We start from the raw sequence: 18,576 nt of genomic DNA, 5'->3' as shown, positions 1-18,576 counted from the left end.
TGCTCTCTTGTTAATCATTAAGAACAGTAATAATAAGAATTCATTTATTAAGCATTTTCCAAGTATTGCGGACTTAGTATTATCTTATTTTAATTTTCAGATATTTAGTAAGTATGCTTTATCCTTATTTTTACAATGGGAAAACTGAGGTTGGGTAAGAGTAAGTAACTTTCTTAAGGTCACAGAGCTAGAAACTATGGAAACAGAATTGAACATATTCTGTTTTTAATCAAAATGTCATAGTATCACAAGCTTAACTGAATCACTGCTCTTATTACTCCATGATATAAAGACTTACATGCTAGGCTATAAACTGTAAGCCACTTGGCCACTCACTGTGTGATTTTTAGCTTTCTCTGTGCTTAACAGTTCCTGGTGATATGCCAGTAATTGTTAAAACTATAATCCTGATATTACCACATATTGAGTTTCATGGAAAACATAGCTCAATTTATCTAACTAATCTTATGAGTTAAATGTAACAAAGGTATTATGATATTTTACTATTAAAATACATGTCAAAAAGTAACAAAATATGTCTTGCTGCATAACACATCATACAAAAAATTACTGGCTTAAAATAATTCTTCTGCAATATGGGATAGAATCAGGTGGGCAGGTCATTTGATCAATGTGGTGCCTGGAACATTCAATATGACTTCTCCATTCACACGTCTGGAGTCACAGCTGGGAAGCTAAAATGTCTGTGGGCTGGCTAAGCATCTCTCTGTCTACATAATATTGCCAATAAGGTAGACAGATCTCCTTGCAATGGTGGCTCAGGGCTCCAGCAACATCCCACAAGAACAAGCCCCAGCACACAAGTGCTTATCAAACCTCTGCCTGCATCATGCTTTCTAATGTACTTCTGGCCAAAGCAAGACACATGCGCAAGCCAGCTGTCATGGAAAAGTTCTGTCTACATAGAACATGAATCCTGGGAGGTACCAAGTAATAGTCTACCTAGGATTTTTGAAGTTTATCCACTTTTTATATAGAGAGAAGAAAACAGGAATTGTTGCTTTTCCAGATTTGTTAAATCTTAGATTATTTTAAAATATATTTATGAAATATAAAAGCAATAATGCAACATACAAAATCAACTAAAATTAAATACTTAAATAATTTTTATGCCAAAAGTGGGCTTTGCTCATGGCACACATGGCCTCTAAACCCTGAGTCAAGTCCAGCACTCCAAGTGGCAGATAACAGAACCCATTCAGTTAATCAGACGGGACCTTCTCTCATTTAATCTTCACATGCTTAGGTTTACGTATGCTTACGTTTATGGTTTCATATTCTGGCCCTGATTTCTGAATCAGATCTCTTTGTTGTAATGACATTCTGGGCTACCCTTCTGCTTTGGGACTTTGGGATCCACTGTTATTTCTGAGGTCTAATTATTCGACATACCAGGTGCACAGGTCCATGTGCAAATCCTCTATCAGGCCTAATTCATGAGACATGGCTACTACTCCTACCTCCACCATTGAAGCCTGTCACTTCACTACTGGCAAACATATTTAGGGAAAGTTCTTACCCTCCTAATAAGATGAGGATGTAGAGAACCATTTACATAATTTACATTTATGCTTTTCTCTAAAAAAAAAAAAAAAAAAAAAAGACCACACTAAGCAGAATGTTTCTAAACAGATCTAAATTCCATAGGATTCTATTAATTTTTAAATTATTTTTATTCATGTATTCATTTATCAAGCTTTTTTTGTTTTTTTAGATGCAGTCTCGCTCTGTTGCCAGGCTGGAGAGCAGTGGTGCGATCTCGGCTCCCCACATCCTCCGCCTCCCGGGTTCAAGCTATTCTCCTGCTGCAGCCTCCCAAGTAGCTGGGATGACAGGCGCACGCCACCACGCCCAGCTAATTTTTGTGTTTTTAGTAGAGAAGGGGTTTCACCATGTTGGCCACGATGGTCTTGATCTCTTGACCTCATGATCTGCCCCACTTGGCCTCCCAAAGTGCTGGGATTACAGGCGTGAGTCACTGCACCCAGCCCAGCAAGTACTTATTATGGGCCTACTCTATGCACTATGCCATGCCAAGCTCTAGGAATGCAATGATGAATAAAAAAGGTATTCTCACTTACTTCTCAGAACAGACAATAAATAAACGAATAGAAAGATAAATGAATACAAAGTACAGATTATGATAAATGCTTTGGCTAAGCGAAGTGGCTCATACCTGTAATCCTAGCACTTTGGGAGGCTGAGGCAGGCGGATCACCTGAGGTCAGGAGTTTTAGACCAGCCTGGCCAACATGGTGAAACCCCGTCACTACTAAAAATACAAAAATTAGCCAGGCGTGGTGGCAGGCACCTGTAATCCCAGCTACTTGGTAGGCTGAGACAGGAGAACAGCTTGAACCCCAGAGGCAGAGGTTGCAGTGAGCTGAGATTACGCCTGGGCAACAAAGCGAGACTCCATCTCAAAAGAAAAGAAAAAAAAAATTATGATAAGTGCTTTGGAACAAATAAACAGAGTGATATGATAGAGAATAAGAGAAAAAATGTGCCCTTCAAAAAGGAGGTCAAAGAAGTGCCTTATGAGGAGGTAATATTTAAGTGGACACCTTAATGTGAAAAAGACAGCCATGCAAAGACCACAGGAAAAAACCACTCAAGGAAAAGGAAATTGCTAGATTCAAGGAACCAAGAAACAATAGTTGGATGATAGCAAGTTAGAGAAAATGCAACAGGATGAATTTGGAATGGAAAGTGCAGCCAGATCACATGGGATCTCATGGACCTTGACGAAAAGTTGAACTGTATTCCTCTTCAAAGGCAGAACACTTCTCCTGGCCCTACTCAAGTTCTTTCTCTTCTAAGAAGCCACGGCTTAATCTTCTAGCCCAAAACTTCTCTTTCTGTAAACTCTCATACTCACCATCATTTTTTTCCTCCCATATTCTCTGAATTGTCTTTCCAAAAAGATGTTATCAATGCTATCACTGTTAGAGCTATTAGAGCTAAAGAAGCCACAGGGCAGTGGTGACAGACTGGCATTGGGTGACAGCAGCTTGGGGAGTCACCTCTTTGTAGGCTTCGTGTTCCTTTTCTTTTTTTTCTTTTCTTTTTTTTTTTCTTTCTTTTTTTTTTTTTTGAGACGGAGTCTCGCTCTGTCACCCAGGCTGGAGTGCAGTGGCCAGATCTCAGCTCACTGCAAGCTCCGCCTCCCGGGTTCATGCCATTCTCCTGCCTCAGCCTCCCGAGTAGCTGGGACTACAGGCGCCGCCACCTCGCCAGGCTAGTTTTTTTTTTAATTTTTAGTAGAGACGGGGTTTCACCGTGTTAGCCAGGATGGTCTCGATCTCCTGACCTCGTGATCCGCCCGTCTCGGCCTCCCAAAGTGAGGCTTCGTGTTCCTCGGCTGGAAATGAAGGGCAAGGGAACCGCAAAGCCTTCCTCCTATTCTGCAGTTCTTGTACTTATTCATAGATTTGTAGTTAAGACCATAGAGTCAGGCAGGAAATGGAAGAGGGAAAGCCAGGTGGTTTCCAGATTTCTACTGAAGCAGATCTTCATAACACCAATTTTTTCTTTTTTTTTTTTTAAGTTTTTTATTTTTTCTGAGACAGGATCTCACTTTGTCACCCAGGCTGGAGTGCAGCGAACACCATTTATTCGTTAAAAGAAAATTTTCAGAATATTAGGCTATGACATGATCAAAGAGAATCCACGAGCTTCAAAGTTAATCTACAAACAAATTTTAGTTTATCAAATGTTTCAAATAGTCAAATTTCTATTTCTATATCTTAGTCAAGTAACAAAAAGTGACTCGTTAAAAAATATACATATATGATTTAATTTTTGATACTAAAAAATGGATAATATGTGATTCTTTAAAAATAAATTTTATTTTATGTAGTCTAACTACAATGATATGTACTTATGGAAAATACAGAAAATATTAAAGTAGCAAAAATGTTTAATATACTCTTTGTCCCCAAGAAAAGTAACATTTTGGCTTAATTTCTCGTTTTTATCTGTTTTTAATTCTTTTTTATTTTTATTTCCTTTTAAAAGTAATTATGATCATATAGTACATATGATATTATAGCATTTTAAAAAATCAACATTATAAGACATTTTCTGGGTTATTACCAACTTTGTAAACATTATTACATGCAATTTTATAACACTCCATCACATAAATGTATCAAAATGAAGCACTTTCCATACTGGAAGAACTGCAGATTTCTACTACAATTCAGATTTAGCACTTCTTCTCAAATAAAGAGAAATAAACAAAGATATACCTTATCTCAAGGAAATAAAGTTATCTTCCAAAACTACACAAATTTACATATTATTCCTACATATCTATAAAAACAAATAAGCTAATGACTTCATTCATGCTGATGAAAAATGAAGAATTATTTTCACAATACAGGAGTATCACTTTTATTAAGACATGGATAAGGAAGTTCAAGGTCCCTTTTTTCTTCTAATTATATACAGTGTGATATTTTGCTTTGAAAGGCTCAACTCAAATACCAAATACCCATACCAAAATACTGATATATAAACAGAAAAAAAAAAAGTCAAAAAAGAATAAAAAGAGCTAAATCCCAGAAAAAAACTAGGCTAGTTATTCCCAAACTTATAGAGCTTTAAAAGTAAACATTCCCAGGCTTGTAAGCCTAGCTCAGTATCAGAATCTTTTGAGGTAGAGCCTGGAAATCTGTATTTTAAAATTCCCCAGAACAGACTGGGCACAGTGGCTCATGCCTGTAATCCCAGCACTTTGGGAGGCCGATGTGGGTGGATCACATGGGGTCAGGAATTTGAGACCAGCCTGGCCAACAGGGTAAAACCCCATCTCTACTAAAAATATACAAATTAGCCAGTGTGGTGGCATGTGCCTGTAATCCCAGTTATTCAAGAAGCTGAGGCAGGAGAATCACTTGAACCCGGGAGGAAGAGGTCGCAGTGAGCCAAGATCGCGCCACTGCACTCCAGCCTGGGAGACAGGGCGAGATTTCACCTCAAAAAAGAACTTCCCCAAAAAGAATGTGAAGAAAGGTCTGGTGTGAGAGGAATGGAGTTGGTCCCTATATCTATCACAGAGAGAAAACTGGCCCAGATTTTTATTAGCTCACATAAATGGTACATTTCTTCCCCAATCCTCTTTAATACTTTGATCAAATGTCTTGGGATATGTGATCAAGAAAGTTCTCTAGACAAATGTTTCTAGAAGTGGTCTTTGCATCATCTGCCCCCCAAACATTTGGAATGGTTGTTTTGAAAAATGCAAATTCCTGGGCCTATGGCAAGGCTACTGAACTGGGAATGTGGTCAGATATTTGCATTTCAAACATATACCTCAATAATTGCCAATGACCTCAGTAACTGCCAGGTCCAGAGGTTATTCTCAAAGATGGAGGTGTTTCAAATCTACTTTTATAAATGATGACTATCTCATCATCGTTCCTCTTTCTTAACTAAAATTCCACAACTCAGAAAGATCTATGTGGAGTGTATGATCACATAATCATTCATTCCTTATCCATTCATTGCTTCATCAATTCTTTCTCCTTCTTATCCGATTATACTGTCACAGGTTAAAAGCTCTTACCACCCAGGGTTCACTCTTGTTCACACTACCAGAAATGATTTACTAAGAGGACATATTTTTACAAGTCAGCAATCTAAATCAAACTTCTCTTTCTTATATTACAAATAACAAGAAATGTGTTGGAACTCACCAAGAGAAATAAAAAGCATGACTGAGGACAACAAATAAAAAGAAATACAGAAATTTATAACCTCTGCAGAAGAGCCAAGGTCCCACTAACAAACATTTATTTTTCCAGGCAGAAAATTTTGCTCGCCCTACCTGATATTGTGCAAGTTTGTTTACTGCAGTTTAATATCCACACCAGCAGGAGAAGGAATTTAATAATTTTTCAACTGGAATGAATTGACAGCCAGTGTTAGAAAACTGCAGACTCTGCGGAATCAATAAAGGCTGCTGGCATCACAAAGTAGTACTTTTGCCCAGAAAACATCTCACAAAGGTCGGGTTTACAAACCACCAGGTAGCAGTATCACTTTCACATCTTTCCAAGGCTATTAAAATTCCATTAAACAATCTTCCAAAACCAACTTGCAGCCTTTAAAGTTCTCCAACATCATCCCAGAGACAGATCAGCCTCAGTTCAAATGGTAAAAGCAAACACTTGGTTAACTCTTGTTCCTGGTCACAAGAATCATTTGTAGAATTCTGTTTAGTAAAGGTATCAAAGCAAATATATATTACTTATAACTGTAAGTGTGGAACCAGGTGGACATACCCTTTTGGTAAAATGTTAGATACCCGTTAACTATCAGATGATTTCGCAAAGTCAGTTATTTCTCCGTTGTAAATCTTGGAAAGCCACCAACTCTAAATATCTGGTGTTATAAAATCAAGCCCATGTCATAAGACACAGCATTCAATTGTGCTGGAAGAGCAGCTGAAACTAAGCAATATCTCTTGCCCACTTAAAAAATATGGTTTTTCCATACTTTTTCATTATGGGTTTCAAGTCATACATGGAATTTCATCAGGCATAATCAATTCTAGATTAACCACTCATTCAACATTTATTGCGCACCTACTAAACCCATATTCACACTGCCACATGCGCCTGACCCCAGTTCCCTCTTGGTTCAGTCTTCCCGTGTCCTAAAACACAGATGAAGAAATGGGAAACACGTGCTCCTGAACGAGCAGCGTATCTCTCCACCTCTGAGCAGAGACGCATGGCTGTCCCCAGACGCAGGCAAGAGTCTTCATTAAATACAGCAGTTTTCCTCCAAAGGGCATAAACTTCATTATTTGCTTATTTGATCTCAAAAGCAGGTGGATTTGCACTCAATCAGAGCAGAATATGGGTACCTCAGGATCTTGATAGAGAACACAGAAGTCTGTTGCCCTATTCAAACCAAACGTCTGGCTGAAAGAATTATGTTTGTAGTGGAAAATGGGCAGGCTATTTGTTCCTTTAAATCAGTGGTCTCCACATATCACTTTCTGAATCAGCTAAAAAGTTTTTTAAAAGTATTCCCATAGATGTATACTTGTTAATTATATTCATGTACTACTGTAGTAACAAACACAATATGAAACATACACACAAAAAAAGAAAAATTTAAAGAATGAGAAAACACAAATAAATACAAATTCTAATGTTTTCTTCCTGGACCTAGCTATACCACCTCACAAAATGACCTACGGTGTACAAACCCCTAAGCTATTAGCCTCTATAACAGGAGTCCTTTACAGTACCCAATGGCTTTGGAATCTGGAAGTGGACCGGATTATCAGTGAGTAGCATACTTTGTACTATCTTAGCACCCAAGAAATCCCTTCAGGGTGTTATGCTTTTCAAAACATGTGTGCAAGTTCTTTTTTTTTTTGAGACGGAGTCTCGCTCTGTTGCCCAAGCTGGAGTGCAGTGGTGCTGTCTTGGCTCCCTGCAACCTCCACCTCCTAGATTCAAGCGATTCTCCTGCCTCAGCCTCCCAAGTAGCTGGGATTACAGGCATGCACCACCATGCCTAGCTATTTTTTGTATTTTTAGTAGAGATGGGTTTTCATCATGTTGGTGAGGCTGGTTTAGAACTCCTGACCCCAGATGACCCACCCGCCTCGGCCTCCCAAAGTGCTGGGGATTACAGGCATGAGCCACACGCCCAGCCGGCATGTCTGCAAGTTCTAACAAGAAACACCAAAATATGTAATTTTCAGAAACATAGTATGTGAGTGAGTGTTAAAGGGACACTGCTGGGATCTACTCTATCCCTCACCACTCCCTACGTGAAAACTCTTTTGAACCTAATGCCAAGCTGTTATTACTTTTCTTTAAAGACAGTAAGTGTTCAAGAAGCTAAGAGTCAAAACTGTTGCTTGATTTGAAATACCACATGTGTGATTATGGCCAACTTTCCAGTGTTCCAATTTTCCACCAAGTTCCAAACTTTCTATTCTTATCTGTTTTCCCAGAATCTCATTATTTTAAATAACTTTTATACTTAACTGTATGTATGTAAATTGTTTTATAGAGCACAAAAGAGTAAAAAGTAAATAAAACTCACCAATAGCAGTGAGGGATGACTGCACTATGATTTTCATAAGGATAGATTTAAAAAGGTATTTCCAGAAGCAGCAGATTTTCTGTACTTTGGATTATATATACTCTGAACTATGAAAACTCGTAATTATGAAAAAAATGTAACAACCTTGGGATCGCATCCTTGTTTCCCATGGCAAGGATAAGCTGTTTGCTCCATTATCAGCAAACCTCTCCTTCTGTCCTCCTCATTGGCAGAAGTAATCAACTATTGATTGTAATAATACACTGTTATCATACCTTTTCTAAAGCATGTGCCTATTAGCAGAAATAAGAACTGCTTCTAATGAATGCTCAATAAATATTTGTTGAATGAATGGAAAAATAACAGCTACATAGTTCCACTAGTTACCTTAGTTAAAGAGTCACCATTTGGTTTCTTTCTTTCAGAGACTTCGGCATCACAGAAGCCTCGGGGTTCAGAATAGCAAGTAGATTTCATCCCGAATACTCAGCATAATCAATGGCAGTGGCTAACAAGAACTTAGTGAGAGGGATTCTGAGGAAGAAACCTGGTTGATTTGTAAGAATGACTTCTGTTATCCCGAATGTGGTGTCTGTTTTTGCATACTTCAATTTTCATTAGTCCAACAAGCTACTCTCTCTCTTAAACTAGGAGGGGATCCTTAAAGACAGGGACTATGTGGTTTTCATCCTAATTCCTACATATGCACAGTAAGTGCTCCATAAATGTCAGTCACCCTTTTGTGATGCCTTGGTTGATAACAGAAACAGCTGAGCCTTTTAACTTAAATAAGTACCTTTGGACTTTGAAACCATCCATTCACTATCTAGGGTGTATTAGCAAATTAACAACAATTGTGTTGCCCCTCCACCTTCCCTATTTGGCCATTATTTACTAATCAACCAGGGTTTCTCCTCAGAATCCTTCTCACTAGAATTGAGAGGGACAGCTCATTTTACAGCTTCAACCAAAAAATTTTCTAGAATAGTGGTTCTTAATTGTAGTTCTCACCTCTGACTCTCACTGGAGTCACCTGTGTTTTAGAAAACGCAAAGCCCTCATCCATGGAAATTGTGATGCAATTGTTAGGGTTATGATGCAGACACATTTGGTTTTGGTTTTATAAGATTGCGAAGTGAGTTAAACAACTAGATTGAGAACACTAATCTAGTCTACATCTATATTAGTTCTTAAAGGCTAAATCCTTCTTTTATGGATTGACAATATGTATTAACATATTAGACAAAGAACCAGAAGTTCTGCCACGATGAATTTTGATTAATTTGTTTAAATTAACTTCCCCCAAAATTGACCACGAAACCCCTTCATCAATAACCCCTATCATACAGGGTTTTTTGTTTATTTATTTATTTTTGAGACAAAGTCCTCTCTGTCGCCCAGGCTGGAGTGCAGTGGCACGATCTTGGCTCACTGCAACCTCCACCTTCTAGGTTCAAGTGATTCTTCTGCCTCAGCCTCCCAAGTAGCTGGGGTTACAGGCGTGGGCCACCATGCCTAGCTAATTTTTGTATTTTTAGTAGAGAAGGGGTTTCATCCTGTTTGGCAGCCTGGTCTCGAACTCCTGAACTCAAGTGATCTGCCTGCCGAGACCCTCTCAGAGTGCTGGGATTACAGGCATGAGCCACAACTGGCCTATCATACAGTTTTAATGGAGCACAGCCATATCCATTCATTTGCATATTTTCTGTGGCTGCTTTCATGCTACAAGGACAGAACTAAATAGTTGCAACAGAGATCTTATGGCTCACAAAGCCTAAAATATTTACTATTTATCCTTGAAGGAAACCTTCACCACTCCTGGATTGCAGTGTTCAGCAATACCTTTAAAAATTAGAAACACTAATCTAAACCAGCAGATTCTGGCTGAATCCTCAAAGTTCTGAGGAAAGGTCTCATTAAACAGGGCCCCACTTCTACTTCAACCACGGTGGTCTGCCTCTACCTTTTCAACTTTCCTTTGTAAAAAGGGTTCCCTTTGTTGCTAAGAAAAGTTTAACCACCACTGACAGAAACTCAGAGACCTGAATAGGCAAAGGTCACATAAATTATACTCTGTTTTTGCCACTGAGAGTCTTAGCTAACAGTCCCTGAAGTCACAGCAATTAATCTTAGCTTATTTAAACTGAGTATCTGATAAACAGCTATTTAGGCACTGTGTTCACGATCAAGTCACGTTCATTATGTACATTACATTTATTTAGTTCTCCCAAAAAATGTCTTTTAAAGGTTACATTTTAATATTATATTTTTGGGTTTTGCAAGAATCAACAGAAGAAAAAGCTAGGTAGAGAATGTATCTTCAATTTCTATCTATCTTTAGTCAGAAACATTTCTACTGTATTATTCAGTGTCTCCTAGGAAAGAATGCATGAAAATAATTCTTCGTGTTTAGTGCCTGGAAACATGTAGACTTCTCTTGGTAAAGTATATACTTTCTTTTATATACTCCTATCAGATTATATAAATCACTCTATTTCGCTATTCTTCTGAGGAGCTAGGACTCATCAGTTGTAAAATCATCTTCCCTCTTTCAGAACACAATACAGCATTTAACATGGCTCTTATTTCCATGGTCTTTTACATACAATCATTTAATGTAAGCTGCCTAAAATCCTTTTTGGAAGTTGATATGTAAATTGCATCATTAATCCTACAGATAACATGCATTTCTCAATTGAATACAGCACATATGAAAAGATAAAGGAATTAAAGAGACATTTAATTTAACTGCTATATAAACAGAATGCAATTATTGGCCCCGTTTTAATCTTGGGTAGAAATCAATGTATAATAATCATCATTACAGTCAAATGGTACTTGATTTAAAGTGTACAACTGAACAATTTTAAGCTTATACACAGAAAATCAAATATTGTTCATATTCTTTCCTATCTAAAAAAGTAGGAAGCAATGTACTACAGCTGCGTTTCATAATTAATCTTATACATACTAGGTAGTATCTTTGCAAGTCTTGAAATACAGAATCCATTTTTTTAAATTCCAACAATAATATCGAAATCACTAGGCATCAAGAAATTTTCTTCCTGTTCTGAATATTTCATCCTAATTTATTTTACCTTTCCATAACCAGTTGATGCCACTTATCTTGCAGGGGCTTTTCAGATTTATGAGGGAGCCAAAAAGTAGTAACACACAAATGAGATCTAGAAAAGCACACGATAGCTATAAAAACAGCTCATCCATCATCTCTACATTTTGATTCCAGAGACAGCACGGTGAAAGGTGTTGTTTCCACACCACTCACCCTGCACGTTTAAAAAGGTTTGCTCCATCACTTACACAACTGAAACTGATTGATTAGCTGCTAGAGAAAAATCAATACAAATATCCTAGAAAACACTAGCTTGTAAATTCATTCTGGCCCCAACAAAGTCCTGGTCACCACTTGACATGTTTGTCTAGATATCTAAAATGCAACCGTGTCAAACCCAGCAAACTCAGCCCCCAAACACTGTTAATCCTAGGAATTTTTAAAACCTCAATCTCATCAGAAGGGAGGAAGTGAGAAGGAAGGTTTTGCAACGGTCTGTGAGAACGAGATGATACCCAGAAGTTACCTGGTAAATCTTAAACTCACATGCAGAAGTCTCCTCAAAAATAAAACACACACTGAGAAGGTAAAAATTGTCAATTATGGAGGTTGAGAGAGAGAAAAAAAATGCCAGAAAACCAGTTAAACAGACGTAATTTATATAGAAAAGAAATTACATTTATATTTAAACATAGAAATATTTACTTTAGTGCCGTCCATTCAAAAGTTAATGAGCTCTCTCATTTTTTGGCAGCTGAATGCATAGTCAGCATATTTTTAGTATTGTGGGAAGCCATTTTATATTCAGAATGACTTTATGATTATTTCAGAATCTCTTCTGAATGCTTCCTTGCCTTTGGGTTAGCCTTTAGTCTCCTAATGCATTAGACTAACAAGAAATACATTTTTATGAATATAAAATGCTCATAATCACATCTGTAATCCCAGAACTTTGGGAGGCAAAGGTGGGCAGATCACCTGAGGCCAGGACTTCGAGACCAGCCTGGGCAACATGGCAAAACCCTGTTTCTATCTAAAATAGAAAAATTAGCCAGGTGTGGTAGTGCACACCTGTAGTCCCAGCTACTTAGGAGGCTGAGGTGGTAGGATTGCTTGAGCCCAGGAGGAGGCTGCCGTGAGCCGAGATCATGTCACTGCACTCCAGTGAGATCTCACCTCAAAAAAAAAAAAAAAAGTCTGATAAACATGCTGTTCAGAATAAAATTTTGATCCTATTGTATATTGTATCACATGACTGGAAATTTGGGTTCCAATCTTCACTCCACAGTTGATTTAGAATTTAAAAAAATCAATTAGTAATTCTGACATACCAGAGCCATTAAAAAAATTAAAAGAAAGAAAATGTCACTTTAAGGATGGGAAATTTAACTCCCACCTACAGAGTAGCTTTAAACCTAGTACTGCCTTTATTGGTGGCATATTTAGGTTTTTCATTATAGAGTAACTTTTCACAAAACCATGTTTGTTATTCGTTATAAGACAGGCAATCTAATCATGGTAGAATGCAGAACTTAAGAGTTTCTGGTCCAAAGAATATTCCTATCACTTGAATGATTAAATAACTAAATGTGCAAAAGTCATAGTAATAAGAAAATGAGTCATTTCTTCTATTATGTTTACTTTCATATTTATTATTTGCAATTTTAAAGCTCAAACTTAGGATTTCTATAACAGCATTAAAATCTCAATTTCTTTTGCAGAAAAAAGATAATGCTACTAAATGTCTTAAAAATATTAGCTTACAGATTGATACTACCTATTTTTGAAAGGGATTATAAGGCTACCCTTAGCATGAATTTGCACTTCTCAAATTTAGAAAATGAAAGGTAACTGTCATACTAGATATCTATCTACAGATAAATTTTTCATAAAACATAATTTAGACTCAAAAGAAAATCTGTCATTTGGTTTTAGTCATTAATGTGTTTGCTATGGATGTTACAACGCTCTTACCCAAAATCACACTTCTCTTCCTGGCTTCGGATTTTAGTTTAAATAATATTTCTTCTTCATAATATTGACATAGCCAATTACTTCATACATGTTATCTCAAATTCTTAAAACAAAAACATTAAATGTTATAGTGATGAGAAAGCCATAAGCTTGGAGAGGTGAGATACCGTGTTCACATCATGTGGCTGGTAAGCAACAGTGCAGTATTTCAAATCTAAACTGCTTATAGCAAAACCCACCAAATACTTGAGGACTTAAAATTTTTCTGGCTGGGCGCAGTGGCTCACACCCGTAATCCCAGCACTTTGGGAGGTCAAGGTGGCTTGAGACCAGGAGTTTGAGACCAGCCTGGCCAACACAGGGAGACCCCGTCTCTCTAAAAAATTTAAAAATTAGCCAGACTTGGTCGTATATGCCTATAGTCGCAACTACTGGGGAGGCTGAGGCAGGAGGATAGCTTGAGCCCAACAGTTTGAAGCTGCAGTGAGCTCTGACTGTACCACGACACTCCAGCCTGGTTGATACAGTGTGAGACCCTGTTACCAAAAATAAAAATTAAAATTAAAATTAAAATTAAAAAAAACTACATTTCCTGAACACACTGGGTTATCTCACAAGTTAGCTCACCAGTTCAAAAACTAGTTTTTAGTTTCAATTCTAATACACAGATAATAACTCAACAGAAAAAACTGATGTTGCAAACATTCCATGGTTGGGAATAAAAAGATACTTATCATACTGATGTTGGTAAGAGTAATCTTCTAATACTTTCTCTAAAAATAGCTACTACATTACTGCTAACCTCTGATATATTATTTGAATCACTCACCTTAACTAGTCCAACCCACTTGTATATGACAATGTTAACTAACTAAAGATCTACAGAAGCAATACACTGTAACTTGGTTGCTCAGAGGGCATCTCTAAAGGTAAATCACAGAGCTAAGGTAGATATTGTTAGAAAAAGTCATAATCAGTTTATACAAACTATGTTTCTGAGGCAGGAGAATAGGGCCTGGAGGCAGGGAACCTAAGGCCAATTCACCCTGACTTCTCTAGAACTAAATCGGAAAAAAAAAAAAAACAACTTTCCAGCCTAAGTAAAAAAAGGACCAGAGGTTACTCCCTTTGCAAACCCCCATATTTTCTGCAGCACAGATAGGAAATTGAAAGTACCTCTGATTGTTGCTTTCTGCAACCAGTCAGACATTTGTATAAGCATGTAACTTTGTAAGTTCACTTCAGCTTTCCACAACCAATCAGATGTTTGCATAGGAGTGTGACCTTTGTAACTGCACGTCAGCCTCTGATTGGTTACTTTCCACAACCAATCAGACTGACTGCGGGGCCACCATTTCATTTACATGGGGTGAACACCAAGTGGCCAATGGGAAACCTCTAGAGGGTAGCTGGATCCCAGAAGATTCTGTATCCAGGCCCCCTGAGCGCTGCTCAGACTCGCTCCCACACTGTGGAGCGTACTTTCATTCTCAATAAATCTCTGCTTTTGTTGCTTAATTCTTTCCTTGCTTTGTTTGTGCGTTTTGTCCAGTTGTTCGTTTAAAACGCAAAGAACCTAGACACCATCCACAGGTAATACTTCTGTTCTGTCTTTTTTTCTCAAGTCATGTATAATTCATAAATGTGTCCATATAAAGCCACGAAGCAATCATATCCAAATGTTGGCGTAAGTTACAGGTGAGAATAGATGTAAGCAAGTGAAGAGGAGATTTTCACTTTCTACATGGTGATTTTACAGCTTTACATTTTTCAAATAAATTTTCAAGTAAAATAAAATAGACTTTTCAAAAAATTATAGGCAGTTGCACTTAGAAATGCATGATGTTAAAAAAAAAGTACTAATTTGCATGACTTCTAAGTTGCAGTGTTTGGTAGACAGATGTTTAATATCCCCATTATCTGACAGATATATGAAAAAACAAACACTAATTAAGAATGCCAGCAAATATTTTTTCAAATAGATTTAGTTTCTGGGAAAATTTTTGCCCCTTTTAAACAATCCTTGGAAGTACTGGTTATGCTGTAGTAAAGACAACCACCCGGGCTTTTTCTTAGATTAGACAATAATCTGGCTCTAAAAGGAGAACACTGACAAGAGTCAGTAAATTTCCTTTATTTCTCTCTCAATACTAGTTGAATGTGAAAGGAGGAGGGGACTGAGCTAAGTATATACAAGTGGAGAAAAACTGTTGGGAGGCATCAATAAATCAAGCAAGGGGATATTTTTCTCTATTAAAAGAAACATTCCAAATTCATGTTTCTAAAAGTTTTCTATAGACTAAACAAAAAAATGAATTTGGAACTCATACTTTCTGAGGCCCAGAGTAGGAAGTATTGAAATTAGCACTCCAAGTTACTTGCCAAAAAGAAAAGCACATTGCCAATAACTATTAACCTGCAAGATTATGAGACAATAGATTATCTCATGTTAGGAGTAAAAACACACCACTGTTACAGGCACATACTATAAACAAAGACAAAAAAGGAAGTTTATGGTTTGAGCAGTTATATGTCCACACAACTGTGACTCACGTTAAAGATAAGTCTTATTATATGCGGAGAGAGACCTAGATAATCACATTTCCCAGCAAGTGATGATTCAGAAGTAGTTGGCCACCCCACACAAATCATTCTCATTAGGCCTCTTCCCCAGTACCACTCTTTACTGGTCTGACAGTTCTGTTAAAATAGTAGCCTCCTTTATTGGCTGATATGAAAACCTACCTTCTTCAAAGAAGTCTACAAACCCTAATTAGCTCCATTTTCTAAATGGTCCAAAAAAGTCAAAGAAATAGATGAAAAATCTGAGTATTTCACTTGTCCACAAAAATCTTAACAGACATCAGAGGCTCATGGATTTCATTTTATCTTAATTTTGTCTTTTCCATGGAGTCTAGAGGTAGGTGATAAAGTTCAAAATACGTCGTTTACCTTAGAGTGATAAGAAAACGGAAGCGTAGTAAAAGAAGAGTAATTAATGTAAAAATAAACTAAGTGATTAAATCTGGTCACATCTTTTATTAGTTAAGCTGATATATTTGTAAAACTCTTCATAAAACTAATGAAGTCAGTCTCTAAACTGAAGTATTACTTACAAGACTAATATAATTTATTAAGAAGACTAATTTCACATGTAATTCTAGAAACTCTTACCTTGAAAAGATTGTTTGGCTCTATCTACTAGTTCATCAATTGGATAACTGGCCAAATTTCCTCTGGCGTGTTTAGTTTTGCAGTAGGTACAAGCATTGAGACACCTGTTCAAATGATAACAATAAATAAGACTCAAATTTCTAAAGATAGCGTATACTTAACATGGGGGCACCTCAAAACATACACAAAAGTGCTCTTTCAGAAACATTTGCATAGTTTATACAAGAGATTCAAAAACCAAGTATCTACCATGTCTCAGAGTTATTTTATCTCTACCAGGCACAAAAATTTGTAATTTTTGTGAGTAGTTGAAAAAAATTTCAACTGCTCAAGAATGGCTGTACAAATCACATATTATCTAGAAGGAATAATATAATAATTATTCCTCATAATATCTATGAGGAAGAAAGTTTTAAAATGCTTACAATGACTAATCAAAAGAAATTCAAGACCTATATTACTTTTCATAAACTACTGACATTACTTTGGCCAACATAACTACAAAGTTCCGGTATCCCCTATACTTAATATATTATTCAGAAAGGACACATACTCATTTAACTTTTAACTAATGATATAAGAATAAATAAGTAGATAATACAGCATTCTCATAAGAAAACACACTCTTAGAAATTTTTAGATAATCTTTTTACACTCCTTGAAATCAGGAAAAAATATTAAAGCATGTTCAATGAATAATTCTCTGAGACTACATTAATGAAAGTAAAAAAAGTAGAATGGCAATATTAGCTTTAAAAAATTAAAAAATTGGCATATTTCCCAATAGTATTTAGACATGATATAGAATTGTCTTTTTTAAAACTAAAATATTGGTTCTACTGTTATAATATTAAAATATACCATAAACAAAATTATTACAAAATAAAAGACACAGTTACAAAATAAAAAGTAGTTCTATATCAAAAAGATAAGGCTCAATAACGCTGAACCAGAGAGAAAGGAACATCTCTTCAGTGATTCGATTGCTATAATGAGTAGCAAGGCTTTAAAAAGACCGTCAGTACACAAATGCTTTAAAATTTCATATTGAGAAAAATCGTACTTTTAACAATTGAATTTGACCCATCTGTAATTTTATTAATATATGACTTTAAGATACATATGAATCACTGTACTCAGCAGTCAAATATGCAATGCTTAATTTCTGAGAATTTTCACATGGGATCCTTATGTAAAGTAACATACATTTTAAAACGTGTTTTACTATTTAACCGACCACATAATCTTGAACTGCTAACACTCTTTTCCTCTTAAGCAATTTACATTTTTAAAATAAACGCAAATTGTGGCCTCTCTTACAAATAGAGGTTCTAGTCTCCCAGTTGTTATATGTCTTCTCTTTACATTTTCTGCCCTTTCTATAACAAGGGGAAGGAGAAAACCATTATATTGTCGTTTCCTCGGGAGAGTAACTCAATGTTGTTTAGCCCTTACTGAGCATCAGACACTGTTACTGATATTTTCTTTTCCTTTTTCCTTTTTCTGTTGTTTTGTTTTGTTTTGTTTTTTTAATAGAAACAGGGTCTCGCTATGTTGCCCAGGTTGGTCTCGAACTCCTGGGTTCAAGTGACCCTCCTGTCTTGGCCTCCCAAAGTGCTGGGATTACAGGCGTGAGCCAGCGAGCCTATTACTGATATTTTATATGCCTTTTCTCATTTAACCCTTTCAGAGTTGGGTTTCCCTATCTCCATCTTAGAGACAAGAATCCACCTCAAAAAATCAGGTAAGTAGCTTGCTCAAGGCCATGTAACAGCTGGGATTCAAATCCAGGCCAGTGAGATTTCAAACTCCAAGATGTTTCCATACCAAGCTGCTCTCTCCCACAAGAACTGAGTGCCAAACATCTCAGCTGCACAAACATGCACATAAAAAGACCTGCAAATCACCTGACATGAGATATAAACTAATATAGCATATACATTCAAATATATGGCCAGTACTTATCTTCCTGAAGCTAAATATGAAGCTATTCAATTAAAATATGTGTTTCTCTCCTTTATTCTTTGGAAATCTAAGGTTAGGCCTCTTGCCCATCCACTGTCCTAAACCTGTCACTTTCACCCTTGTTTACAAGTTCTGGTTTTCATCCTCCTGCTGGTACTGTGTGAAAATGTGTCACTTCGTCGGACTTGCCACATCATTTTAAATTCCATAGCTCAGGTTCTCAAAGCTGTTTACTGGTACACTGGAAGACCAGGGTTCTCTGCTTTTTCCTCGACTATCTTCATGGCCCAGTCAAT

The 18,576-nt window shown here is 36.8% G+C and overlaps 1 protein-coding gene across 3 annotated transcripts in view; it reads right to left on the bottom strand.

Moving 5' to 3' along the window:
- Positions 1–18,576, bottom strand: part of CDKAL1 (CDK5 regulatory subunit associated protein 1 like 1) — a 723,350-nt gene that overhangs the window by 375,938 nt on the left and 328,836 nt on the right. For all 3 annotated transcript variants that reach the window (XM_033216358.1, XM_033216361.1, XM_033216360.1), the window contains one exon: positions 16,316–16,419. In XM_033216358.1, coding sequence (XP_033072249.1) covers positions 16,316–16,419 — 104 coding nt within the window. The remainder of the gene's footprint in view (positions 1–16,315; positions 16,420–18,576) is intronic.

This window comes from Trachypithecus francoisi, unplaced genomic scaffold, assembly GCF_009764315.1.
Source record: "Trachypithecus francoisi isolate TF-2019V2 unplaced genomic scaffold, Tfra_2.0 Lachesis_group10, whole genome shotgun sequence".
NCBI lineage: Eukaryota > Metazoa > Chordata > Mammalia > Primates > Cercopithecidae > Trachypithecus > Trachypithecus francoisi.
Note: the sequence above shows the minus strand (reverse complement) of the source record. Positions and strands in the feature narration are given on the sequence as shown.